Here is a 27729-nt window from a genome sequence, read left to right as displayed (position 1 = left end):
CAGAGTGCCTGCCCCAGTTGTGGGGGACGGGGACTCAGCACAGCTGAACATGTAATTATGGGGTTCCCCTCTCTTCCAGCGGGTTGCTAAAGTCCGTGAATTATATGTAAAGAAACCAGCTATGCGGCAACTATCTTCTGTTTTTCTTATTTGGGTTTCAAAAGCTTTGGAGCAATATTGGTGCGTTACATGCTGAGTTAAAAATTGGAAACGTATTACCCTGATTTAGCATGGGACTGAGTAAATTGTATTCAGTTAAAATAGCAGATATCCTGCTGAGAAGAAAATAAGTATTTCTACTTGACTGTGTGACACCTAAGCTGCAACCCAGAGGTACAAGAGGAGGATTTGTGTTACCAAGAAATCCATTAACATCGGCTGGCAGGTCAGAGCCGCCAGGGTGATCGGGGCACGTGCCTCCCAGGCAACTCCAGGCGTTCAGGCTGCCTGCATCTCCTCCACCGTGTCCTGCGCAGGGTCTCGCACGGTGCCTGTCGTGGTGGTGCCTGAGCACCTGTTTGGTCTCTGCCCACCCCGTGGTTTGATGGTGTTGCCTTTTCCAGAGGGAGGTTTCATTCAAAGCAGTCACTGGCCTTTCTGCCTGTGTGGCTCTGCAGTATTTGCTGAAAGCCATGTTCCTGAAATAAATACCAAGGTTTGCGACAGTGGGCTTAGCTTCCAGAAGCCACCGTCCCAGGTCTGTGAAGCTTGAAGGACCAGCAAAGAGACACATGCCCGCATGGTAGGATCATTTGAGTCCTCTGGCACCTTCTCAGGCAGGTTCTTGGAGGCTCCCGATGCTGGAGATTCCTCACTCTGTTTCAGCTCAGACATATCTTATCCTTTCTGTTGGGATTTTTCCTACATCTAAACTGATTCTCTCTTGTTAAGCTTTATTGTTACTTGTCCTAACCACAGTGAGTCCAGAGAGCAGATAATTCCCTTCCGCCTTGTGGAATTTTTTATTTATTTTTGTATTTGCGTATCTACTTCGTCCTGTTTCCTCTCCCCACCCAGTTTATCTCACCCCTACTGCCACAACTGCTTGCAGCAGAGAAATAAATGTCAGTTTTTCCATTGTCTTCTAGATGCCAGCTCTGTTAAAATGCAGTTTCTTACTCTGTTTTGTTAGGGCTACTCCCAGCTCCACCCTGGCTGACTCCATGCATCCCCAGCCCAGTGCTCGTCCTGTTGCACCATTTGCAGATGTCCGTGGCATGCCTTTTGCTAACCAGTTCTCAAGCCTCTCCTTGAAAACCACATCTACAGCTCCCAAAGTAGAGATGTAATAGCCGAGTACAGCAGCTACAGGTCACTCCCTTGGCTTTGAGCTTCCCAATGCATTGTGCTCATCCCCAGGCTTGGGCTGTCCCAGTTTGCAATCCGTCTGCACCTTGAATGCAACTTGGGAATCATGAGATGAACAGTGGAAGTCCCTTTGACCCTATCTACAGTCCCTAATGACTTGGAGGCAGTTCTGCAAGCCCGGCCCTTTCCCAAGCAGCTCCAGCCAGCAGTAGCGTATCCTCAGGAAGGGGTTTTCCTAGGCGAGGCCAGATGGAATCTGCTTCCCACAGCCGAGAAGATTGAGCACAGCCTCATACCTTTGGATGCGGCATGCTGTTGTGTCCCACCGCCGAGTCCCCACTCCCTGTCCCCCACCTGCATGAGAGCCAACTCGCTCCTTGCTGCTGTATGTCTGTCAAATCAGCCATTAGCATAATTAAGTCCATCAAAGGTGATGATAGGTAGGGGCTCCTGCTGGCTGTTTGAGGCATCTTTGAGTGGCCGGTGATCATAGCATAGAGGTGAAACACCCGTGCCTGGGGACCAGGAAGAGTTAGAAGACCGTGGTTGTGTCCCTGTGTGTTACAGGTTACGCACACAGGTACAGAGAGCGTGAGCTCAGCTCCAGCCATCACACGTGTGTCTGTGCATGCCTCTTGGAGGGAAAAGGCCAGAAAGTTTTCATTTTAAAATTAAATTCAAAGGATAGTGAGACCTTTCAGCTTTTTCGTATGAACGGTGATTTATGGATGCACTTAAAGAATGAGCCAGGAGCGGACAAATTCATCACACGCTGTCCTTTTCTGTCAAAGCGGTGGCAAGATGCTTCAGCAGCGGCGTGGGGCAGTCGGGCTCCCAGGAACAAAGCCTCCGCTCCGGGAAGGCACCGCAGCTCCGTCACCCTCACCTCGCCACAGCAGCTGAGGGCCTGGGCCAGGGTTTCATCTGCTTCTTTTTGCTGTGAGAGGGGAAAAAAAAAAACCAGGTTGGCCACCTGCCAAATCCCCCTTCTCCCCCTCCCCTCCAACAGCTAGCGTGAAAGGAAAGACGATGCAAAGTGCTCTTTGTACACGCAACACGAGGCTCCAAACTTGTCTTCTATAAATAAAATCCCAAGAAACCTACTGACATGAAGATCTTTTTGCTTTAATTATTCCCAGCTCGAGGCTCCTCTGGCCTTCCTGGTGATTCCTTACCTCTGCAGTGTATTGCACTTAAACTCAGTCACTTTGATTTTGCCCACCCTGTGTTTGTAAGATTCCCCCAGAGCTGCCGAATAGCGACACACATGGCGGCTCATCCTTCACCCCCTGTGTGACCAGGCTGTAGGTCTTTCTGCCTCGTCTTCTTGGGGACTTCAACCTTTTCCATCTCCTTGTTCAGAGGAGACATTTTACAGGATGTATGCGTTCATCTTATTAGCCCCAAACCCTACGTATTGTACGAGTCCTGACACCAAATCATTTCTAGCAGCGAGAATGGGAATGGACAGCTTTCCAAAGATGTTTGGGATTATACAGGAAAAGGTGACATTTAGAAGAGGACTCGCTCTTTCCTTCCTGAATCCATACCTTATTGTGTGACAGAGTCTTAGGCTGATTAAAAAGCTGGTTTTAACATGCAGTGGTGTCACTTGGTGTCAGTCTGTGATATTTCAAGGAGATTTTTGCATCATTTAGGCTCACTGTGGTCCTTTAGTTTCTCTCCAAGACAAAAAGGCCAACACTTAATGACCTAGTTGTGAAGCTTTCCCAGGAAAGCATCAGCATCTGCAGCCGCATCTGTGTGTGCTGCTGGATTTTGACTGGTTTAGTGTTGTTTCTGTTCTAGCACCCAAACCACGCACCTGGGATAAGAAGAGTGAATGCCAAAGTTGATGCGGGTTTTGGGGTGTGTCGTTATTCAAATAATTGTAGCCTCCGGATCCAAAGTAATGCAACTGCTGAATTATTTCACCCTTCCCTTCTATGTGCATGCACACAGATGCGCACAGATGAAGTTGGGACGGTGTATAGGAAGAAGGAGGGAATATGTGAAGAAATTTAGGATTTTTGACAATAAAGTGATAGCAGCTACTGTGTGTGACTGTTTTACTCTCAACAGCTTTGATCTTTCTTTTCATAGCCCTGCTGCATTCTGTACTGCGGGAACTGAAAATGGTATGTTTATCTTGGGTTGCAACACAGAGAATTATTTGAAAAAAATGCATATTCGGCCTTATCTTTTCTGTGGGGCGATAAGTTCAATGCATGAAATGGAGAAAAGAAAGCAGCTTTATAATACTTCAAGAGTTTCCTTCAGAGGATATAATTTGTCTCTAAAATTTTCTCGCTTAGTAAAAATGCTCCTAAGTTAATATTAGTTTTATTATCTTCTATTATCCAGCCACTCTGTAGAGACATTTTCCTAGCAAATTTGTATTCCTGTTTGTCTGTCCACAAGTTGGGAAGATGTTAAGCATTTCCATCTCCAGTACACACGATGTGCTTTCTAGTCTGCTTTATTGGACTCCGAATAAATATTAATTGAGGTTTTGTTGGGGTTCTCATTTGAGTGCTGGAATTTTTGAAAAAGTTAAGAATAATATGCTATATGAAATGTGAAATAAATCAAAGTATGAAACATTGCAAAGCTATTACTTAAAAAAATTATTGTAGTCCAGGTCAGTTTAATAACATCCCTTTATCTAAAATGCAGTTGTTCTTTTAGATTCAGTGTTTTGATTCACAGCTATAATTGTCTGACTGTCATCTGTAGAAATCTGCAAAAAGTAATAATTATTTGTGATGATTTGAGAAATGCTTATACTTGGACTGTCAAGTATGAAAAATTGCTAGTTCCCCTTTATTGTCTAATGATGAACATTTTTAAGAAAACAATCTAGAGTTTGGTGTATAGAATATATATACACCAAGTAGGGTAGTTATGGATCCACATTGTGAAAGCCAAGTATTAAAACAGTCTAAAATATGTCTGTAACTTCAATGCTGTCCATCAAGGTTGCAAGAATCTTACTCACGCTTTTTATGTGAAAACAGGATTGGAAACATGCTTGCATGTAACCTTGTGCTAAAAAACCCCCAACTCTTAAACATTTGGGAAAATATAAGTAATACCAAGAAACACTTTATGTATTAAATGCCAAACACCTCCTAGAACTCGGATAGTGTGCTTGGTGGGCTGGGGGAAGGAGAGCTGATAATACCTGAGAGATTTTAGTCAACTGAAATATTAGTCCCTCTCGATGTCACATAACTAGGACCGTTAGTGCCACCTATAGTTAGTCTGTCTGACACTTTTCACTTTAAGACCTTGTTTTCAATGGATTATGAGCCTGCTGCACACACCTTCTGAACAAATACCATTAAGAAGAGTTTGGTGGAGATGAGCTATTTAGGCGAAGCTGTTTAGGCAAAGCTTAACAGCACTACTGGATAGACCCAACTGGGTGTTCAGTGGTGATACAGCTGATTTTGATTGATAGCTGCTTGGACCACGGATAAGGGGAATGCTGTAGCAACTTGTATAGTTCTATCATAGGACAGAAACCAAACCTCCAAACACAAGTGTAACTGAAGTATTAAAGGCAGATGCAAAGTCTTCATTAATGCAAAACTGAAGAGAAAAAGCAATTTAGCGGGGCATGGGACTGCAAACCCCATTCACAATATTTATCTTCCTTATTCCACTATAAACTAATTTGGATGATTTTGCCCTTTAGTCTGCCATGCTCCAGTGTTGTGTTAGCACTCCCAACGTAGGTTGGTTCTGAGCCTGATTACAGTAATGTGCAGAACTAGCAGCAGCTGCAGGCAGCACAATAGAAATAAATAAACCCCTGCCTTGTAAGTGTGTGGGATACTTCTTTGCACACTGATTTTTTATAACGAGGCAAAATTTAATTAATGGGGTTTTTCTGAGTGACACCTTCTATTAAAAAAGTGCTTTCAATGCAGATACCTGTGAATTGGATTGATCTCTGCTCCTACTTTGCAGAAAAAAGCATTAATTAAAAGTGTCCTGTGTTTAAATCTGAACTTGCTTCTTGGCCATCAAGCTTGGCAGGGCCCTCGAAGATTTTATCCCGCTGTGCCTAAGTAACCAGAAGAAAATACCTCTCATCTCATTACTGTGATTTACCTTGAATAACCTTTGCATGCCTGTGGGTTGATGGTTGTCAATTAGTCAGCATATGAATTTCTGGTCAGTATATTCTCTAGTGCACCACACTCAAAGCACACCCTCCCCCCCGCGCTGTGCAGAAAATATCCATACGAGCAGAGTGTGCTGGACTTAGCTTTCCTCCCTCGTTGTTAGTTTGGGACTGATGGAGAGGAAAAGCTTCTGGGATCAGAGTGTCCCCAGACTACCTTTTTTTTTCTTCTTCTTTTAAATGCCGCTGAGCTCGGGAGTCTCCCACTGCTCATGTTGCCTCCCTGTTCAACTCCTTTGCTGCATCAGAAAAGGATGAAAAACTTTGATCTTGACATGCCCTTCTTCTGTGTCCCCCGTTACAACTTATGTAGGAAAAAACCCATGATCAAGTGCATCTGTGGTGGTGTCAGTCCTTTCAGGGAAGAACAGCTGCTTTTATCAGATGTCTTTCCAAAACCTTTAATGCCCAGCTGAAGTCCAAGTTGAACTGTTGGAGGACAGACCCCGAGCACTGGCTTTATCACCATCCCCACGCTGCTCTGAGGGTAACCTGCACACAGAGTTAAAATAACCCTCTCCCAAAGCGGGGTGGATTTAGGTCATTACTTGTTGTGGCTTCTTGACCTGCAGGATCAGCGGGGACCTCTGGTAATAACCGTAGACGCAGCAGTCGGTGTCCAGGCAGCAGCTGTGCTCTCACAACTCCGCTGTAGCCACATCTACAGCAGCTTTGGGGGGAAGACAGTCCATGGCCCTAATTGTTTTGATTTGTCCTTCACCATCTGTAGCTTTAAAAATATCTGTCATTTGGATCTTACCTCTTTCACCAGCTTCAGGAGTGAAATTATTATGCGGCTTAAAAGCCTTGCCTGTAACATAAAATGAGGAGAAACCATAACTCAGTGTTAATATATAATTTCCAACTATAAAATTGGAAAATGCTGTTACAATTACCTCGCATGGTGCCGTAGGGTCTGGGGACCATGGAGCGTGTCCTCTGAGGTTTGCAGCTTACAAGGAAGGGTTTGGTGGCTCTGCAGGAGCTCCGTTAAAGGCTCCCCAATGCCTTACCCGACTTTTCACTACTGCAGTGGGAGCGTGGCTTTCGTGTCACCCCTCTTTCAGCGAGAGGGCTGTTTTCATGACATCTCAAGGAGAGCCGGCAGGACTTCTTGCTTCTCTGGGGGAAGCAGGTAGGTCAGCTCTTCCACGGTGCATCGGGTGTGTGAGTCAGCTGCAGGAGAAAATGGGGTTTGATATGGTTGGCATCGTTCTAGGACAGTCACTAAATTGGCCTTTTTTTTTTCCCCCCAGTAAGCTAAATTCAATAGGCAAAAAGAAAAAAAAAAAAGTAATAGAGCTTTCCAAACTGTATTTCCTACATGACCCTTCATCTGTCAGCCATACCAAATTTATGAGAATAGGGCAATACCCTTTTAGTGTTACATTGATATTTAATATGTGTTCTGTGTGCTACCAGAGCATGTGCAGAGCTGACCCTGGGATGCTGGTGTATACTTAGTAAATGGAGCTGACCAAACTTTTATGCCCTTTATCCATATTACTTCCATGTTAAAAAGAGTGGGAGACAAGTACCACTTCAGAATGCACAAGGATCATCTTTTAAGTGAATTTAATGTAGTACAATCTCATTTGAAATTGCAAATACTAAGGCTGCATTTTTCCCGAATGCCTGAAAATCTCATTAATGTTAATGTATGGGGAAGAAGTGCTTAGCCTATTGATGTAGGAATGAAATCAGGAGCAAAGCACAGCTCTACAAGATTCATCTGCAGATTAGGATCTGAAGCAACCATTAGATTATCAAATCTGACCTTCTATCTAATTCAGGCCATAGAATCTCATCCACTTAATTCTGCATTTGTCCTAAGAACAGCACCAGAAAAGCAAATACAGTGCATTAACATATTGTAATGTAGCAGTATATTCAGGTGTCTCTTATTTTTTTACCCTAAAACCAGAGGCAAACAGCAGTACTGTGCTATGTGATATTGTTGAGAATCTGCAGGAGGAGAGAGATTTCAGCATGTTATCTGTCTACAGTGGAGAATTTGTATGTTTGTGTATCTGCATATGGTTTTGTTTAGTTCTTTGAAAATTATTCACTGGTAACTCAGTATAGAGCTGACCATTCTGTTTCTGAGGACAGCATAATTTGAAATACAGATTTTATTTTATTTTTAACAGAAAAAAGGAATTTTCTTCAAAAATCTGTGTGGTCCCTGACAACTGCTTTCTAACATCTTACTTTGGAAACTCCCTGCCAGTCAGTTTTCCTAGGAAACATGAAGCACATTTCACATCTGGCTTCCCATCTCTTGGACTGTAACACAAAACTGCCCTTGAAATGCACCTGGGAGGTGCTCGGGGGATACCACACACGCACAAAAGACGAGCCAGGCTGTCTACAGGAGCTGCACTGGGCTATTGCATGTTTTAACCATTAGCCAACATTTTGCTGAACAAAGGGGCTAAAGAGATGAGATGAGGAAAGTACCAAGGAATTCAGAGGAGAAGTGGTGGGTGGCACTGTGCAAAATACAGAGGTCCCAGGCTTGGCATATAAATGCCATCTTGAAGAAAAAATCCTCCTGCCCAGTTTGAGGTGTGCCAGCCCCTTGGTGTTGCCCATCCCAGGAGAACATTCCTCTGCAACCCACTGCAGCTCAGAGGGAGGGAAAGTCTCTGCTGCTCACTTGTTGCAAAAGCTTTTGCTGCTCCTTGGGTGGGTGAAACCTGGGCTCTTGTCTGTAACAATACAATTTCTGTCTTCTTTCTCTCTCAAAGCTCAGAAATGCCACAATTGGCTTGGCCCCATCTTGGGGTTTGGTTTGGGTTTTACCTCTAACGTGCATTTGGATCCTGTTCTCTGAGGGTTTTTTTAAATATGAATCAGGGCTAACTGCTGATACTGAAAGCAGTGATTTGACCCATGACTGCAGGAACTGGAGTTTCAGTATGAACCCCCAAGCTGGTGCAAAACCACTTGCCAAGGTTATTATACCATCAAGGGGGAAGATCCCTATAACCAAAGGCCATACAGCCCCATAGCAGATGCGTGTAGTCTACATTGCCTCCACTGATTCATTGCAGTGTCCTGTGATTCGTGTTAACCTAACTAGAAGGTATAAACACTTTTGAAAGACTCAGTATTCAAGAAGGAATCTCAGACCTCCTTACCTGTCAGATAGGAAGGTCAATACTTACCTTAATACTTGGTTTTAAGGCTAAACTATTGTGCGTAAGGCTTTTTCAAATCCACAGGTAAGTGGGGTTAAGTAAATGTAAATAATATTACCGAAACCCTGTTGCTTTGATGCAATTTATTCAGAATATGTTTAAAGGCATTTGTGGCAGTGAGGGTAGGGCTGCACAGCAAAACACCGTGCCATGCAGAGACACGTCAGATGGCTCTGAGTAACCGAACAGAGGAGCCCTGCGTCGGCATGGTCCTTTGCTTGGGCTAATACCCCCCGTTTCCCAGAGCAGCTCATTACCTGCCTTAGCAGAAGCTCTCGCTGCTGTCGCTGGACACAATCTGGGCAGGAGGTGGCTGGTGGTGAGACCATGGCCGTCTCTGTGGAGCTGCCCTGTGGGTCTCCCCAAGACAGATTAGAGCCTCTCCAAAGCATTCAGTAGCAGTAATAGTAGAAAGTTAGGGCACTATTAACAAAATAATAAAGGGCTATGGATGAATATAATGCTGTGTGTGTTAGAAAGCCACACTCTCTTTCCTTCTCTGTCAATATGGGTTTAGCAGAGCGGCAAATTTAGAGCTAATATTCTCCCTGCTCCTCAAGAAATCACGTCTGAGTGAACATTCCCCTTGGGGACTTGCGGGAATCTCCATGGGCTTCATTTCTTCTGCCAAGGTCATAGCCAAGAAACAAGCCGCGATTATTAATTCTGTAGCGTAAAAGGCATCAGCAACAAGAGCATGTACTGTTTTCACCTTGACCAATTTTCCAACTCTGCTGTCTTCTTATCCCCTCTCGGCAGCAGAAGGTCAGGCAGGGTCCAGCACTGCTGTAGCCGTGGGATGGATTGCAGGGTGGAGGGGAGATCTGTTTTCTAGGACTAAGAAAAGCAGTGACCGCATCTCAGGAGGAGGGTGCTGTAAATACACTTGCCACCAGGCTGTGTGAGCGCTTGTGCTCCTTTGTGTTGTCTTCAAAGCAAAGCCCTGGACGTTTTCTTTGTAACAGCATTTAAGCAGCACCTATCAAGAAGATATGTGCTCAAAAAGAGTAGGAGCAATTTCACTCAGTGACATAATGAACTGTTCTATACAGGCAGTAATCTACTTTTCCATGGATTGGTATAATAAGCAAAAAGGCAGTAAGGGTTTCCCAGCCGCTTGACTTAGTGGTGCCTGTGCTTTCTTTGCAGCTGTCCAACACAGCAATTCTTCATCAGATTAGACGAGACCAAGTGACAGACACGTGCCGAGCAAACAGCGTATCTAGCAGGAAGCGCCGCGTGTTGACACCCAACGATCTCAAACACCTGGTTGTGGACGAAGATCATGAAATGATCTATTGTTATGTTCCCAAAGTGGCCTGCACAAACTGGAAGAGAGTCATGATGGTTTTGACGGGAAGAGGCAAGTACAGCGATCCAATGGAAATCCCAGCCAACGAAGCCCATGTGTCTTCGAACCTGAAGACCCTCAACCAGTACAGCATCCCAGAGATCAACCACCGCTTGAAAAACTACATGAAGTTCCTCTTTGTCCGCGAGCCTTTTGAGAGACTGGTGTCAGCCTACAGGAACAAGTTCACCCAGAAGTACAACACCTCCTTCCACAAGCGATACGGCACCAAAATCGTGAGGCGACAGAGGAAAAACGCAACCCAGGAAGCTCTGCGTAAAGGCGATGACGTGAAATTTGAAGAGTTTGTGGCGTATCTCATCGACCCGCACACCCAAAGGGAAGAGCCCTTCAACGAGCACTGGCAGACTGTGTACTCCCTCTGCCACCCTTGCCACATCCACTACGACCTCATAGGAAAATACGAAACGCTCGAAGAGGATTCAAATTACATTCTCCAGCTGGCGGGAGTAGGCAACTACCTGAAGTTCCCCACCTATGCAAAGTCCACGAGAACTACTGATGAAATGACCACAGAGTTCTTCCAGAACATCAGCTCTGAGCACCAAACGCAGCTGTATGAAGTCTACAAACTTGATTTTTTAATGTTCAATTACTCAGTGCCAAGCTACCTGAAATTGGAATGAGGGATGGGTCGGGGAGAGAGAGGGGAGAGAAAGCCTGTTTTATTTAAGATTTTTATTTGTCATAATAAATATGGAGAATGGGTTATTTTGTAAATTAATATTTTCTTTTTTTGAATGATGCTGCGAGCAGCACAGTCAAAATTATTTAAATCAACTGTAAGAAAGGACAGCTCTCTTTGCAGGGTAACAGGATTGTGACGATCTAGCTGTAGAAATGAATAATACTGCTACACTGTTTAAAAAAAATGTTAATTGTGTTCTGGTGATTTTCATTGATCTTGCATTCCTCCAATTCTAATTAATGTTATTTATACTTATTTAAAACATGGTCTCTTGGTAGGTGTCACTTCAGCAGCAGAGATGAGGTAACATTTGGACAAAAGGAGTCTGGTTTTGTGCTTTCCTCAGTTGAGTTTGTCTCTGGGTAATAATATTCTTCCATTAGCATTACTGATGCAGGTAGATAAGGGAATGGTTCTTGATACCACACGCTTTGAGAAGAGTGGTAGAAATAATTTCTTCAGAAAGTGATACTGCACTTAAGTGTATGAAAAAAAAAATAAAAATCAATCTTTCTAGCCCTGAAAGGGAAAAGTAAAACAGATTTTGATAGATTCATGATATCTAAAACCCATGACTCAAAGAAATGTGAATGTATTCCTTGGGAAGAGAAACCATGAACTTTTTATAAATCTGGACTTCATGATCTTATCAAGAATATGACTATTCCCATTCTCTCTTAATTTGAAACCTTCCAGCCCAAATGAATGCAGATTTGCAGATGGTCCATCAGAAAAAAATCAGCATTTTGAAAGTGACTGTAGAGATTTTTGAGTGCCACAAGTAATTAACTGGCACTGACTTCATTCATATCCCCCTCATTCATATGGGGGGGTGATGGGAGCTCCGTCCTCTGCAAGTCATCACTCCCTAACTGATCTTAAGATGAGCAACCAAAATTGGCTCAAAAAACACTGGTCACAATACGTTGCTATGAAGGATGTGAGCATGTCATCTGAAAAGTCAGAAAGTCATCTTCATGTTGCCCTCCGAGCATGCAAGGCAATAAAAAAGGTCTCGTCTTCCTACATGCTGGTTTCATGGCTTTTTCCCAGGGAGAACAGGGAGTCTTTTTTTAGTTGATGCCTAAATACCACTGGCAGGGATGTTTTTAATTTCCAGTGGGTTAGTATTTCATACAAGTCAGCTCTAGCGTGAGACTGTGGCCTTTTTAGTTAAGGTGAATATCTCAGTAATGATTGCATTGTGTATGACGGCTTGTTGGGATGGCAGATTGTACCAGGCATAGCACGCCAAGAGATTGTTTCGGGCAAACAAGTAGTAATTTATTCACAGCAAATAAATAATGAAAAATGAGATTTCAGTGTGGCTCTATTAGCAAGCTAGTGAGCAGAAGTACAGGCTTCTCCAAATGTTTGCTTTAGTTTGGTGCAGGTGGGGTGTACGGCCAAGCCTGGGGAATGGTCTGTAGCCACCCCGAGCTGTCCCACCGTGGGGCGGCAGCGCCGGCAGCCGGGTGAGGGGCAGAAGGAGGCAGAGGGTTAAGTCGAGGCACTTGTGGGAACCTAAAATCTGTTTTAAAGTTGATTGGTGATTAAAATGGGGTTTTGATTTGCCTGCATTGTCAATCTTATCATCAAACCAAACCCTTCCAATAATTAGTGAAGATTTAAATAAACTCAGCTGAAGGCAGACCTATTTTAACAGTATCAGAGCCAGATTCAAAAAATTGTACAGTTGTATTGTACAGTAGCTGAATTACATCCACTGAATTACATTAGTCTCCAGGATACGTACGTGGTTAAAGAAGAAAAATAGGTTCCATCTTATTTTATAACAATAAGTCGCTGAATAAATCTCCGCGAAGAACAAATTAACATAACAAACAGCAGCTGAAGTCCTTTCACAATTGGATTTGTTCTTAGCCAGGATTTCAGTCATTATTTTTTTAATCATACTCTACAAATAAATCTATCATCCGTTCTGGAACAGCCACAGTTTTCATAACCCAGGTCCTATTTATAAACCGAAGCGCTGGCCCAGTGGCTAGCGAAGAGCTGGCTGGCTGTGCCTGACAGCTCTCAATTCCTGATCGCTAGCCGGTGTTTTACTTGAAAGCAGTTTCGTCTCATTTAGAGTACACAGAGCTGTTGCAAGTGCCTATCACAGTGTGCCCTGGCTGTCTTTTGTTCGTAATTCAATGGTGATATGTTTGTTAAAAAAAAATAAAAATATCTGTCTGAGGGTAGATTTCCCCTGCCGCCCTCCAGTATTTCCCACAAGCTATTTGTGTGCTTGTTTGGTCTTGTATCCAACAGTGCTAGTATTTTGGTCCAGTTTGCTCTTCAGTTAGCTGTTAATCCCTCCAACAGATTGTGATGTAAATTTTTTGATTTAAGAAAAAAGTTACTTCAGAAAGTAAATATTTTAAAAACGGGATGTGCTTCCCCCTTTCTTTTTGTACTTTTCTCTGTCGTCACCACGTTTTTATCTGTTCTGAAATACTCTCTTTAGTTTCACTGCTTCGGAGACACAAAAACCCTACTTGACAGCTGTGATAGAAAAGCTCTAGGTGAAAAACATGTTGAGGAGATCTGAGGGGTGAGTGCTGCTCCAGCCTGGATTTTTAGCAGCAGCTTTGGGTGCAATTACCCAAATTCTGCCTCCCCGAAGGGGGCTGCCCTACGGACCCATGCTCGGCACTGAGATGGCTTTTATGTGGTCTTAAGCGGGTACTTAAAAGTCACTTGCTTTTTAAAAACCTTGATTCCAAACTACTACAAACTGTCCATTTAGCATGTTCTGTCTATTTTGGGGTGCTGTGAATGGGCCGTAGATCTGTGTCTAAAATGAACAGCTGACATGCTGATATGATCGTGTCCTGCGCGGTGAGCACGAAGCCCTCACCAGGTCAGAGGACGACCACAAATGTTAAGGAATAGCCTTTTTTTTTTTTTTTTTCTTTTGGTCTGCTGACTGTGTTGTTTTGACTGAGCCCAAAAAAAAAAAAAAATCTCCTTCCACTGCACCCACATAGCAGGATGTTCAGGGTCGTTCTTCCTTATCTCAGCAAGCTGGCAGCCACCACCTGCAGTGTGGGGGCAGCTGGGGAACCAGGCTGATTTTACTCCCATCACTTCACTGGGTTTCCCAGACAGACGAACGGATGGGCTGGTCTGCCCCAGAGCTCTGGCTCCCTCCAGGGTTCGTTTCTGCTGCGGCCAGAGCTGGTCCCAGGAGACGAGCAGGGAAAACTGCAGCCACAGCAAAATGCAAAATACAGATGTGCCCCTGGGGCCACGAGGTCCATGTGGGAGCTGCTGGTTTAGAAGGATGTGCGCTCATTACCGTCGAGCAGTGGTGAAAGCAGAGAGGACCCAGCAGGGATGGTCCCGCTCCCTACCTCTGTCCCCAGCCCCCGCAAAGCCGCTGGGCTGGAGGAGCGGCGGTCCCCATCTCTGAGCAGTCGGTACCTTCCCGTCATTTGGCAGGGCCAGCGCTGAGCCCAGCAGCACCTTCGGCTCCTTACCCAGCGCGATACCCACAGCCGGGGGTTTGTTCCGCCCCCGGATGGCCCCAAGCACCGTCACCTGGAGCCCAGGCTGGATTTGGCCCATATGAACATGATGGTGACTCCTGGGTGGTGGGAGGTACCCCTGAACCTGATTTGGTCCATGCTTCAGCCTCTTCATAAACCACGTCCATTATCACAGAAACTTGCAAACTGCCTGAACCATGCGCCGCGTAAGACAAGTGAAATAAATAATCCACAAGCAGAAGTGCTTTTAGAAGTAAGTTGACCCCAGATGTTTTAGGGTTTCACTGTAGTCTGCTGCACTTTTCAGGTACAAAAAGGGACTGTCCTTACTATTACTCTTGTTACAGAGAGTGTTATTTTCTTACATGCATGCACAATACAATGTGTACGAATAATTTAACATCAATGTGGGGTTGGATTTTTTTTTTTAATCTATTTGTATGCAGTAGAAGGCTTGTTGTAGAAGAGTATCTCCTCATACCTAAATATACTGTTAATAAAGAAAAAAGCTAAATTATACATTGCCAACACAAGTGTGAACTGCTCATGAATCTTTCCTTAAAAAAGCCATTCAAGCCTGATGATTATTTTTCTAAGTAACTTCAATTAAATTGAAGAAAGAAAGTTCCTCTCTGTGTGCTTTATTTCTGGGTTATGCTTTCAGGGTGGATTTTTTAGAATGGGATTTTTGTCTGCATAGCTTTGCTTTCTCACAAGGGTTATTTTGGCAGGACAAGCAGAAGACTCAAAATGATCTACTGCTATGGAGCAGGAAAGCTAAAGTTATCTAACAACATCCCTCTTGCTCCCTTGCTCCTCCAGTTCCCAGCCAGCAAGGATGAGGGCTGTCAATTTAAGACCTGTCTGATGCCCAGAGACATCGTCCCACCTCAAGCAAGGGTGTTTTAGAGTCAGTCGGATGACATAAGCTCCAGCTATCTGATGAGCTTTAGGCCACATGCTTGCCCACCTTCAGGTGAATTCACTAACAGAGGCTTTGAGTTCAACATTTCCAGCAGTCACCAAACCTGCATGGTCTCGTCCGTGGTTTTCACTGAGGCCACATCTTGCCCCAGAGCAGAAACTTCCAACTGAGCTTTGAAGACAAACTTGGTGAGGAAAGCAGCATCATAAATTACACTCAGGAAAAGTGGACATTTAGACACTAACTGCTCACCATGACTGTGTTGTTGGCAGGGCCCTGGATGCCAGCCGGGCCACCCTACTGCTCAAGGTCACCAAGACTAGGTCAGCCATGGTTTTGACTAGCCAAGGCTTCAGTACCTCTGGGGGTGGAGGGCTCAGAGCCTCTCTGGGTGACCTCTTCCGCTGCCATGCTACCCAGCAGAGATGTTTTTTCCTAGTGGCCACTTTGGGACTCTCAGCCTTTAACTTGTGTCCACGATCTATCACTGCTGAAAGAAGAGTTTGGACTCACTTTCTTTGTAAGTCCCCTTCAGGTAGTTGCTATTAGATTCCTAGTTAGTCATGGCATCACCAGAATAAATAAGGCCAGATCCCTCAACATGTCCTTGTAGGTCATATGCTTTAGGTCACTGAACATGTTGGTATTCCATCAGTGTGACCTCTCCGGTATGTTAACATCCCTCTTGAATGTAGGAGGGATGCCATATTCTGGGTGCAAGGCAAACATTATTCACCATGAGAGCAGAAACAAATAGAAAACAGGAAATCTGCTGAGTAGGTGTCATAGCACATGGTGTGGCAATGGCTATCTTTAGAGCCCAAGGCCGTTCTCACCTCAAATGCCCCACCACCCTGCACTCTCTAATTAATAGGCAGAACTGCAGCATAGCTTCCTGAAATCACAGCCTGGCTGTGCAGTATTAAGACAACAACCTTCACATTTCAAAACATCGGTGATTTGTTTCCTCTACAGTCTCAATCAGAGAGGGAGATAATTAAGAAGGTCTTGAGAAAGACTCGATGTAAGTGAGCAATTAGCCTGGCTCCAGCCACTGTGCTCATTGCTCTGCCTCCCTCGGCAGCTTGGCAGGGAATGGATTACACACGCTTCAACATGATGCAATCCTGTTCTGGCAGCGCATGGGTCTAAACATGCCACTACACTGCCCTGAGAGAGTCCCTCAGCTCCAATAGCATCTATGTTTACAAAGTGTGGTGTCACGCAGAAACGCGGGCCAGAAGAAATCCTCTGGCTGCGTGGGGGCAGGTGGGGCAGGGCATGCCAGGGGACTGAGCCCAGGCAAGGGGAGACCAGCAGCTGCAGAGCTCGGCCACAGGGGGAGTGAGCAGGGAGGGCTTTAGAAAATTGAAATCACATGCACACAAACCCAGAAACTTCTGGTTTGGGGTTAAGGGGGTAAGAAATGGCCTCTCTGCACAGCTCTTGGGTGCCCAGCTTTTGGGTGATTTCCTTTGTTGCTTGTAAGATAGCGGTGAAGAGCCCAGTCCCTGATACTGCCACAGACACAAAATTGGATTTGCTCCACTGGAAGGAAGCATGAGGATTTATCTTTTTGGCAAGCCTCAATTAGAATCATAGAATCACAGAATCCTTTAGGTTGGAAAAGACCTTTAAGAACATCAAGTCCAACTGTTAACCTAGCACTGCCAAGTCCACCACTAAACCATGTCCCTAAGCCCCACATCCAGATGTCTCTTCAATATCTCCAGGGATGGTGACTCAACCACTTCCCCGGGCAGCCTGTCCCAATGCTTGACAACCCTTTTGGTGAAGAAATTTTTCCTAATATCTAATCTAAACCTCCCTTGGTGTAACTTGAGGCCATTTCCTCTTGTCCTATCGCTTGTTACTTGGGAGAAGAGACCAACACCCACCTGGCTACAACCTCCTTTCAGGTAGTTGTAAAGAGTGATGTGTCTCCCCTCCTCAGCCTCTTTTTCTCCAGGGTAAACAACCCCAGTGCCCTCAGCCGCTCCTCATAAGACCCATTCTCTAGACCCTTCACCAGCTTCATTGCCCTTCTCTGGACACACTCCAGCACCTCAATGTCTTTCTTGTAGTGAGGGGCCCAAAACCAAACACAGTACTTGAGGTGTGACCTCACCAGTGCCGAGTACAGGGGCACGATCACTTCCCAAGTCCTGCTGGCCACGCTAGTCCTGATACAAGCCAGGATGCTGTTGGCCACCTGGGCACACTGCTGGCTCGTATTCAGCTGGCTATTGACCAACACCCCCAGGTCCTTTTCTGCCAGGCAGCTTTCCAGCCACTCTTCCCTCAGCCTGTAGCGTTGCCTGGGGTTGTTGTGACCCAAGCACAGGAGCCGGCACTGGGCCTTGTGGAACCTCATACAGTTGGCCTCGGTCCATCAGTCCAGCCTGTCCAGATGCCCCTGTAGAGATTCTGACCCTCCAGCAGATCAACAGTCCTGCCTGACTTGGTGTTGTCTGCAAACTTCCTGAGGGGGCACTCGATCCCCTCGTCCAGATCATTGATAAAGACATTACAGAGAACTGCCCCAGGACTGAGCCCTGGGGAACACCACTTGTGACTGGCCGCCAACTGGATTTAACTCCGTTCATCACAACTCTTTGGGCGCGGCCATCCAGACAGTTTTTTACCCAGCGAAGCATACACCCGTCCAAGCCATGAGCATCTAGTTTCTCCAGGGGAATGCTGTGGGAATGGTGTCAAAGGCTTTACTAAAGTCCAGGTAGACAAGATCCACAGCCTTTCCATCATCCACTAAGTGGATCACCTTGTCATAGAAGGAGATCAGGTTAGTCAAGCAGGACCTGCCTTTCATAAACCCATGCTGATTGGGCCTGATCACCTTTATTTTTTCTATTAAATAATTACAAATATACAAAATCTCTTCCTATTGGTACTCAGCATACAGCGACTGCCCCGTGGCTGCCCCCCCAGTATGGACCACCAGCTGCTGCTGAATGACAGGAGAGCTGGGGGCAGCAGGACCATGGCACCCCTGGGCAACAGGGAGATGAGTGTGGAGCACTGGGGGCTGCAACGAAGCAGCAGGATCCTGCACGGCTGGGGTGTCCTCTCGCCCAAGCAAGTGACAAGATTGTGCAAGCCAGGCCAGCAGAGATGATGCAAAGCTTGAAGAAAGCCTGTCCATGTGGCCGTAATGTGCTCCCTGTGTAGGCACGAGCTCCGCTAACACTTCTCCACCTTTGTTTGGATGAAAATATATTTCATTTAATTCTACCATAATTACAAAAAAAAAAAAAAAAAATTAAAAATCTGGGAAGCTGGAAGGAGGAGAGAAAAAAAATTAAACAAATGCAGCCAGCAGCAGAGTGGAAACTAGAGCATGTGCTTCCTGACCAGCAGTGCTGTGCTTTTCTTGCTAGCTGTGTTACACATCATCACATACAAGACTCCTGATGCCTCACAAAAATATCTTGCTTTTTCAGTTGCACTTACAACTTTGCCAAAGGATGAAAATTTTGAAAAATTAGAGTCTGGTTTTATTCTTCAGTGTGCTAAAAGACAACATATCAAAAGCCACCTCCCCAAATTGCATGCAAATCAGTTTTTTTTTAAAAAAATCTGTGTTAAAAGAGAAAAATCAACTTTATTTTCCTTCTTTGCATGAAGAACACTGGACTTTTTTCCCTCTTACTTGAAATGTCACTCTACTGGAGTGCTCAAGCCTCTGGACCATGAGATTCACCTCACTGTCAATTAATGGCTTCTGCTGGCTCCGTCAGAGACATTTAGGACTGAGAATAGTGACTTGTTCATGGAGGAAAAGAATACGGAAATATTTTCATTCATTTATACATTGTTTAAAATATATTTTGCCAATATATTAGTTTTATATATGATTATATATTATTTAAATAATATATAAATCTTTATATATTGATATATAGATATTTGTGTAAATATAAATAAATATATATTTTATTATAATATGTTGTCAGAATGTTAGTGTCTTTGACATTAAAATTGATTCCTTTGTCCCTATTTTTTGAGTAAATGCAGACCTGATGTAACATTTCTTTAGGTGTTTAGTAGTATACATCCTATCACCATGCAACAAATGGACAGATTAAGCTGGAAAATGAGACATAGCATTTCAGGTAAAATTATGTTGGTTTGAAAATCTCATTTCAGACAGATTTTTTTGATTAAAAAGCAAACAACCAGCAAACCTGTTTTCCTCAGTAAGAGAAAAATCAATCCAAGGTTTATGCCCTCGTTTCTATTTTTTTACTAAGACATAAAGCTGTCAGAGTACCATACAGCTGAATAATAACAGGTACGCCATTAGGCTTTGACTTATTCTAAAAACTAGAATTATACTGTGGCAATTCATGACCTTTTAGCTAGCAGGAGTTCTCGGTGCTGTCAGCAGGTATTCACAGCCCTCCATCAAGTCAAAACCTGCAACCCACAACAGGCGCCAATTAACTGTGAAAGCTTCTGCAAAGACAGGGTTTGGGCATTGCCTAGGCCTTTCTTAGGCTCAGTTTAGTCAGACTTACCTTAGCAGGTAACTATTCTAGCTAAAACAGGTTTAGTTTTACGTCTAAAGTAGAGGTGTTGGGTTGTTGGGGTTTTTTTTAAAGTGGTTGTTTGCTCCATTAATGCAATCAATCACTGCATATATTTTTTTACTGTTTTTTGAACCTGAAAGAGATGGATGTAGAAAAAAAAAGGTCAAATCAGAGCAAGCAGCGATGCTGTGGAGAGGCAAGCGCTGTTTGCAGAGGTGTCCAGGTAATTGCTCAGACGCGCATTCAAGAAAAAATATTTTCCCTCCTGCAATTATAGCTATATGTGATTTATTAAGAAATTTACCTTCAGTTATATGGAAAGCCATAACGATTCAGTTATTTTGTATTAATTTTACACTGACCTTTGCTATTTTATCACAAAAATGTTACTGCTGTGTGTGCAATATGTTTCATTCCTACGGCAGATGCTTTTAAAGCCTCCCTTTTTCACTTAGGAAGACTTCAAAAATTAAATCTACAATTATTTTTTTACAAAAAAACCCAACCCTTGAAGTCAACAGCGCAAGGATTAGAAGGAGCCACAGCTGAGTGCAATTCAGGTGACAAATTAAGTCTGTATAACTACGGAAAGGGAATGCAAGATGGGAGGAAATTTAAGATGGAAAGTCTCAGTTTGGGGAGTCTCCTTGTGAGATACTGAGAATTAAATTAGAGGAAAGCGTTTGAGAACACAGTGAGGTGCATAATCTTGCTTTGCTTATTGTAGTATATTTTAGGTTACTGGCAAATCTTCGCCAGGGCTATTGGAAGCTGATTAAAAACTATAAATGACTCACATATAATGCTAACAAGTATTTCCATGCTGGGAAACGCAGCCAGAGGAGAGTACGTAGGCTCCGTCCTGGTTTGTAAGCAAGGAGTTACATGCGTAGTTTGCAGTGTCTGGATTTCAGTCTTATATTTTCATGAGTGCAGAAGTGTCAGATGGAAAGCATTCAGGTGAACGCTTCTGAAACAATTAACTGGTTTCAGGTTTAAGACATGTTGTGCTTGGTTTTGAATGGCCGAGGCTCCATCCAAAGCCCTTAGGAACTGTGCGCCCTCCAGACCTTAAAGCAGGATGAGGCTGCAGTCAGCCTTTTGCTCGCAGGTGCCGTCGTAGTCCCTGTGATGGGTGTTACTGTTAACTCTCCTTTATTATCAAATTACCGTGCAAAGTGAGCTTTTGAGGTGTGCAGAGATTTCCCTCTAGCAGGACATTTCAGTAGATGTATTCAACCAGGTGTGCTCCTGCTTTCGAGTGAAATAACATGCTCACATTTTTTCCTTTGATCAAATAAAAAAGCCTCAGGATAATTAGCTGAAGAGATGATGGTGATAGCTAATGGTTTCCTTCTGCATCAGAGCTCTTGCTGATGCGATCTGGATATATGTCATGACAGACGTGAACTGAATGCAGCCGCGTGCTGCATTGCCAGGTGCTTCCCCTCCCTTTTCAGAGGCTGCCAGACCGCAGAGAAGCATCCTAAACCTGGGCATCCTACCCCCGTCACTCACAGTGGCTCACTTCTATCCAGTGGCCGTCACCCTGCTGTACAGAGCAAACATAGCTCCTTGTGGCATTTTTTTGGCCTGAACTTGAAAATTTTATATGAAGACAATTAAATTTGTTGCAGGTTGTTGACTAAGGATTCCAGGCCGTATCTCCCATTTCACAAGAGGAATTAAACTGGTGTCAGGGCTAGAACAAAGCTGGCTCTACGGCCCTGAAAGGGAAGCACACAGACCCCTTCCTAACTCTGCAGGCAAACCAGGCTAGTTACCGACCTCGCACAGCCCCGCTTGACACCGCAGCCCTCCTACTCCTGATCCTGAGGGCTCCTGTTGGAAGAGGGACTCCAGGTTACCCAGGGGCTTTCAGAGGCTGCCTGCGAACAGGAGACAGCTGCCCTCAGAGCGTACAGAGGGTGCGTGGATCTCACCTCGTCCATGGAGCTGTAAGCCATACCTTCCTAAAAGCAGGAGAAATGGGGGAAGAAAATGGAAAAAAAGAAAAATCTCCTTCTCTTATGTGTGGCAGGAGCTTTCTATATAGGTATGAGCAGGACTAAATGCAGTACAAGACTTGGTCCTTATCTAGCAGGAGACTTGACCATGGACATATGTGGGGGATACACAAAACCATGCCATGGTCAAGGTAGCAGGGTATCTGCAGGTATGCCGTGGCTCTGAAAAATATCAGAGAAATAAAAATGAGCTTATGCTGAACACCTCAGTACCTTAATATGCCAGAAAACTGGATGCAATGTTGTTAGAGTTGAATGAGAGTCAACAATCAGAAATGTAAATAGTTACTAGTTTTGTCTCATGAATGCATGTTATGAGAGGACATTTTTCTGCTCCTTGTAATGAGTGCTAAAAATGTTCAGGTTTGTTTCTCTTAGTGCCAGTCTAAAGGCTATACATATTCCAGAGGTATATATGCATTAATCAGCGCTTTAAGTGCAGCTTCTGTATCTATTAAACATTTATGTAATGCAATAATCTAAAGTCAGAAGGACTTTAAAATATTTACAGGTCTTAATAAATGTTTAAAATGCAATTTTTGTAGCAAACAGCATAACTGGACTTCCTTTGAACTGATGGACATTTCTGCATTTTCCTATGTCTCTAGTAAGACATGAAAATACAGAGAACATGGATTGCAGAGAAATCTGCAAGTTCCCATCCCATGTGAAGTCAACGAGGTAAAGGAGAACCTAAGCAGATGGTTGAGACACCTTGCATGGGGCAGGGGGAAAGCCCATGGAGCAGAGAGGGGACAGCTCAGTAAATACCTTTGGATGGATTAGAGGAACTGTTGCATGGACAGGTTTTCTTTCCCAATTTTCAGCCAAGTCTTACTACGTACCAATACCACAGTGGTCATCTCCGTGACGGCTCTTCCAGCTATAGAGCTGTCTGAGGTGAAGAACCCCACACAGCCAGTACTGCCTATTCAGCACAGTGCCAATCCTATATAGTGCCACATTCTGTTTAATGCCAAGACTATATAGTCAGGCTTTGCTCAAGGCAAGGAGTTTAGCTCTCTCTAAGGGACGAGCGTAGTCATAGCTCATGTCAGTCTCATGCACAGACCACATAACCAGACGTGGTAGCTAACAGAGCCAGGTTTCATGTTTGGTATGGTAACCTTACGTGTGTCCTGGTTTTCCCTGGGGCTAAACTATGACACAGTGCTTTAAAAAAGTCTTTTAAAAAAAATAAAATCCACTTTCTAATGTGGGAATAGAGCAAAGGCCAGCTGGAAATGAAACCTAGCAATAAGTGTGTCTTTTTGTATCTGATTTTGCAGCATTTTAGATCTTTTATTTTGCACAAATGACATGCAGGTTTTGTAAGCTTGTTTTCAAAGGCATTGCAGGCTTCTCTTACAGAGAGGCACCACAGTTCCATGCATATGTGATAGACTTACACCACTATAGAACTTAGTGACCTTAGTGGATTGGCTCTAAAGCGGCAATGGCAATCTCAAAACGTTAAGATGAAATGAATGAAACAGAGAAGAGTAATCAGCCAGTCTTCATGTATTAGATATAGAGCTTGCTTACATCTCCAAATCATCTACGCTTTTGCCCAGAAGTTCAGATGATCTTGGTACCTGAGCTGATCTCAGTTACCTAACGTGCTCAAGCTTAACAAACTGTCCTGGTATTGGCTGAGATAAGAGTTAATTTTCTTCATAGTGCTAGTCTGGGGCTATGGTTTAGATTTGGGACAAAAACTGGGAGCAAAGACACAGGGATGTCTTTGTTACTGCTGAGCAGTGCTTACACAGAGCCAGGGCCTTTTCTGCTTCTCACACCACCCCACCAGTGAGTAGGCTGGGGGTGCACAAGGAGTTGGGAGGGGGGACAGCCGGGACAGCTGACCCAAACTGACCAAGGGATATTCCATACCATATGGCGTCATGCTCAGTGTATAAAGCTGGGGGAATGAGAAGGAAGGGCGGGACGTTCAGAGTGATGGCATCTGTCTTCCCAGGTAGCTGTTACATGTATGATGGAGCCCTGCTTTCCTGGGGATGGCTGAACACCTGCCTGCTCATGGGAAACGGTGAATGCATTCCTTGTTCTGCTTTGCTTGTGTGTGTGGCTTTTGCTTTACCTGTTAAACTGTCTTTATCTCAACCCACGAGTTTTTTCACTTTTACCCTTCTGGTTCTCTCCCCCATCCCACCGAGGGTGGGGGGGTGTGTGTGGTGTCAGTGAGCGGCTGCGTGGTGCTCAGCTGCTGGCTGGGGTTAAACCACAACACAAGCTAACTTCTGTTTTGGAAATGCTCCAAACTCCAGAGATACTTTTCTATTTTAAGTGAAAGCTACCATTCATCTCCCTAGAATTAGAATTAATCAGACATGTCTAAATTTTCCTGCGTAATGAGTAAAAATTGGTTCAGTCTTCAAAACAATTGAGATGAAGCATGCTCTAATGTTACTCCAGAAACTTGGACACTCTAAGAGAAAAAAATAATTGATTGTGTCAGCACAGGGAAAAACATCTGCTTCAAAAACAAACAGAAAAAAAAAAAGGCACTTTGAATGATCTGAAGCTAACCATAGTATGAGGATTCATAGGAAAGTAGTGAATGGTTGCTTCCCAAGCATAAAACAAGTATTATTGCTTGTAATTTTTTGAAAACCATTTAGAATGTCAGATTTATTAAAATGCTGTTCTACTGTAGACAGGACACGGCAACAACTTCATTAATCAAAACCAGGAGATGACAGAAAAAATTAGTAAACAGACAAAATCCTTTTTAGATCCTGTTCAGAGTAAAACTTAGAATGTAAATCTGAGAACTTAGAGATAGTAAATCTCGAGGAACTATTCAGAATTCAATTACTCCCAAAAATGTCTACCATACAATTCATTGAGGACCCTATTTCACTTGCAAAAGCAGATTTAAAATTATTCAAGTAAAGCGCTTCCTTGACCTCTCAAGACTTTTAGCAACTCTTGAAAAGGAAACGATCTCCCAAAAGAGTAAGTTGAAAAATGCTAAGTAAAAGAAGCAGCAAATTTCTGTATAGTTTGAACTGAGAAGTGAAAGCATAAAGACAGCATATGATGAACCATCCTGCATATTAAATAAACAACTAGCAGGACTTGAAATCAAGTTAAATTTTTAGCTGCAGAGAAAGTAAAGCCTATCCAACCCCACCAATGTTGAATGACTGAGGGGTACACTGCTGCTCTTGTGTCACCCAGAATATGGTAATCTTGTATATTTACTAAACATGTTGGTTCTTAGCCTTAATTGTGAATTATTCGTGTTTTGTTAATACTGGATTCCCTAGAGTATCCATGCACAGCAGGCATGATGATCAAATTTTCATTGAATTGAACAGGAAGACTTTCCTTTATGACTCTCAGAATGAGTCTTTAATGATGAAACACGCCTCTTTCCTAGTTCTTCCTCCCCACCTTTATATACAGAAAGCTGGTTTTTTTAACTTTGAGTACATACGGGAAAATGATAATCCAAAAGATAACTGAACAACAGACTGGCTTGCTTAGGAACGGAGAACACAAAACAATGCGTTGTATCACAGAAAATCTAGCCAAAAAGAAAAGGAAAATCCTACTAAGAGACTTCATGGTTTGGCACTCTATTCGAACATCATCTTACTCTTTTTAAAGCAGGTTATAATTCAATTACTGTATTCTATTGCCATTTTCTGCACCTCTGAAGAGACTATATCTCCTTTGCAATAGCAATTTTACCATTATAATAATAAGAAGAAATTTCAAACACTTCATTTAACAGAGTGGTTATACTACTGTTTCCTGATGTGTATTCTGGGTTATTCTTGGACTTAAGAGAGCTTTTCATGATGCTCAGAATTGAAATGAAATAGCAAATCCATTAAAAAGATGATAGGTCTTATTTTGAGTCCTGATTCTGGAAACTATTCTGCATTTATAAAGCCTTAATCCTCATGCTGTTTTAATCTTGGTACGAGAAAATTCTAATTTAGTTGGCAAATTGTAAAATGAGGTGAAATTAATTTGCTGCTCGCCAGTTTCTCAGCAGCATTCTAAAAGTCCCAATGAAATTAATATATTAAACATGGGAGTGGAAGAGGATATTGCAAATTTAAACATCACAGATTAAGGCAAGATGTACAGTGATGTTATAAAACTCAAAATATTGATCTAAATACATGAAAAGAAGAATCCTCCCCTATATCAAACAGTGTAATAAAGCTGCGGAACTATCCTGGCTATATAATCACTCTAAAAATAAGCTAGGGTAATTTGGTAACTCACTAGAGTACAAAGATCATTTCAAAGCATTACCCAGAAAAAGAGAATAAAATACGTACGGTATGAAATGCTTCTGACTCCAAATGTTAAAGCTGCATTTAGTTGTAATTTAACAAATGAGATTGTCCCCTTTCATGTGTGCTCATAGAACAATCGAGAAGTTCACAAAATCCTTCAGAATAGTAAATGATACACATTTCAAATAACCTGCCCCTACTTCTATTTACCCTATAGGGATATTTCTGAAGTACAGGAAGAAAGAGTGGACAGCAAGAATGGCCAAAGAAGAGCACTCCAGCCGTTACTCAATATCGGGTAAGAGATAGCATCTCATAAAGGCAAAGCAACTGCAGCTTCTGGCTGGTCTAGCTCATCAGCAGCATGAGAATGGTACAAGAAGTTGCAGGAGGAGCTTTAAGATGACCTGCAGCTTAAATGAGGTGAATGAGCTGCTATGAGCAAGAGTTAAATAAAGAAAATGCTACATGCGGTCACAAAAGCAAATAGATGTGAATCAGCCCTGATTAGGCTAGAAATTATAAAGGAAGGTTTAAAAGAATCTTCTAGCAGGTGGAAGGGAGGAAAACACTTAATGAATTTTAATACAAAGAGTGATCATTTTATCTGCAAGATTATAAAATATGGCTGCTTTGATAATAGGAGACAGAATAACACTTCAGGATGTCCTTTTCAATTTGCATGCTTTGAGCAGTACAAAAAGCACACAGTTTGTTTCTAACAGAATTTTTGGTAACATTTCTTACCCGCACATACAATGAAATAATTGACTCTTACTTGGATGCGCTTAAAAAAATCAAGTTGGTGGAATAATGTGGAGAGGTTGACTTGACTGGAGTTAAGATTGGTTTAGAGAGTACAGCATTTCAGTAGATGATAAATTCTCTGGTATCCAAGTACTCTTTCATCCCTTCTCCTGTGTTATTCTCATGGCTGGAATAATATTCCCCCCAAACATTTGGTGGCAAGAGCTTTTTACCTTCATAAAACTAGGTAGCAGAGTTAGCAAACCCTATGTTTTTAAAATTCCCCTTCCACATCAGAATCAACCCCCTTTCCACATCATAGATTATTTACTCTTTGCTCTTCCAGATGTGAAGGTTTCCTCTGCTTTATCAATGCCATACTTCTTTCCCCACTCCTCTTTAACCATATCTTACTGAGAGCATTCTTTTTTTTTTTTTTTCTCACTTCCACCATTCCCCAAAGTATCTCTTTTTCCACCTCTTCCCCAACTCCTTTCAACACGCATTACATTTTTCTTCCTTTCCTGAAAAACAAGTTTGGCTGTGTCTTTCTATTATTTTCTCCAAATAACTTCCTTCTGTTTGCTCCTGCCTCTCATAATGAATGCTGTGTGAAATTCTGCACCTCTTTCTTTCCCACGACATGGATTTTGCTCTCTCAACCATACGATAAACTTTCCCCCTCTTGAAGTATCAATTTTTCCCATTACACTTTTCCGTCACTTTTTTTTCCATGCCCAGATTATTCCAGTCTGTCAGCATATTTCCCTTTTTCAAATTTCACAGAATTTGTCCCATTTAACATTTCTTCCCCAATTCTGCAATCAAAACACTCATCCATTTGTCAGCAGATTGTACCAAGAGTTATTGCTTATTTACTGGGAAAATATCTAACACACTAAGGATACTGTCATGACTAAATACTACAATGCCCTCACAC

The 27729-nt window shown here is 43.2% G+C and overlaps 1 protein-coding gene across 5 annotated transcripts in view; it reads left to right on the top strand.

Annotated features, from left to right (window-relative positions):
• Nucleotides 1-14887, top strand: part of CHST11 (carbohydrate sulfotransferase 11) — a 182651-nt gene extending 167764 nt beyond the window's left edge. For all 5 annotated transcript variants that reach the window (XM_075754476.1, XM_075754465.1, XM_075754457.1 and 2 more), the window contains one exon: nt 9853-14887. In XM_075754476.1, coding sequence (XP_075610591.1) covers nt 9853-10701 — 849 coding nt within the window. In that variant the 3' untranslated portion in view covers nt 10702-14887. The remainder of the gene's footprint in view (nt 1-9852) is intronic.
• The last annotated feature ends 12842 nt before the right edge of the window (nt 14888-27729 follow it).

Source organism: Balearica regulorum, chromosome 1 (assembly GCF_011004875.1).
Source record: "Balearica regulorum gibbericeps isolate bBalReg1 chromosome 1, bBalReg1.pri, whole genome shotgun sequence".
NCBI lineage: Eukaryota > Metazoa > Chordata > Aves > Gruiformes > Gruidae > Balearica > Balearica regulorum.
Note: the sequence above shows the minus strand (reverse complement) of the source record. Positions and strands in the feature narration are given on the sequence as shown.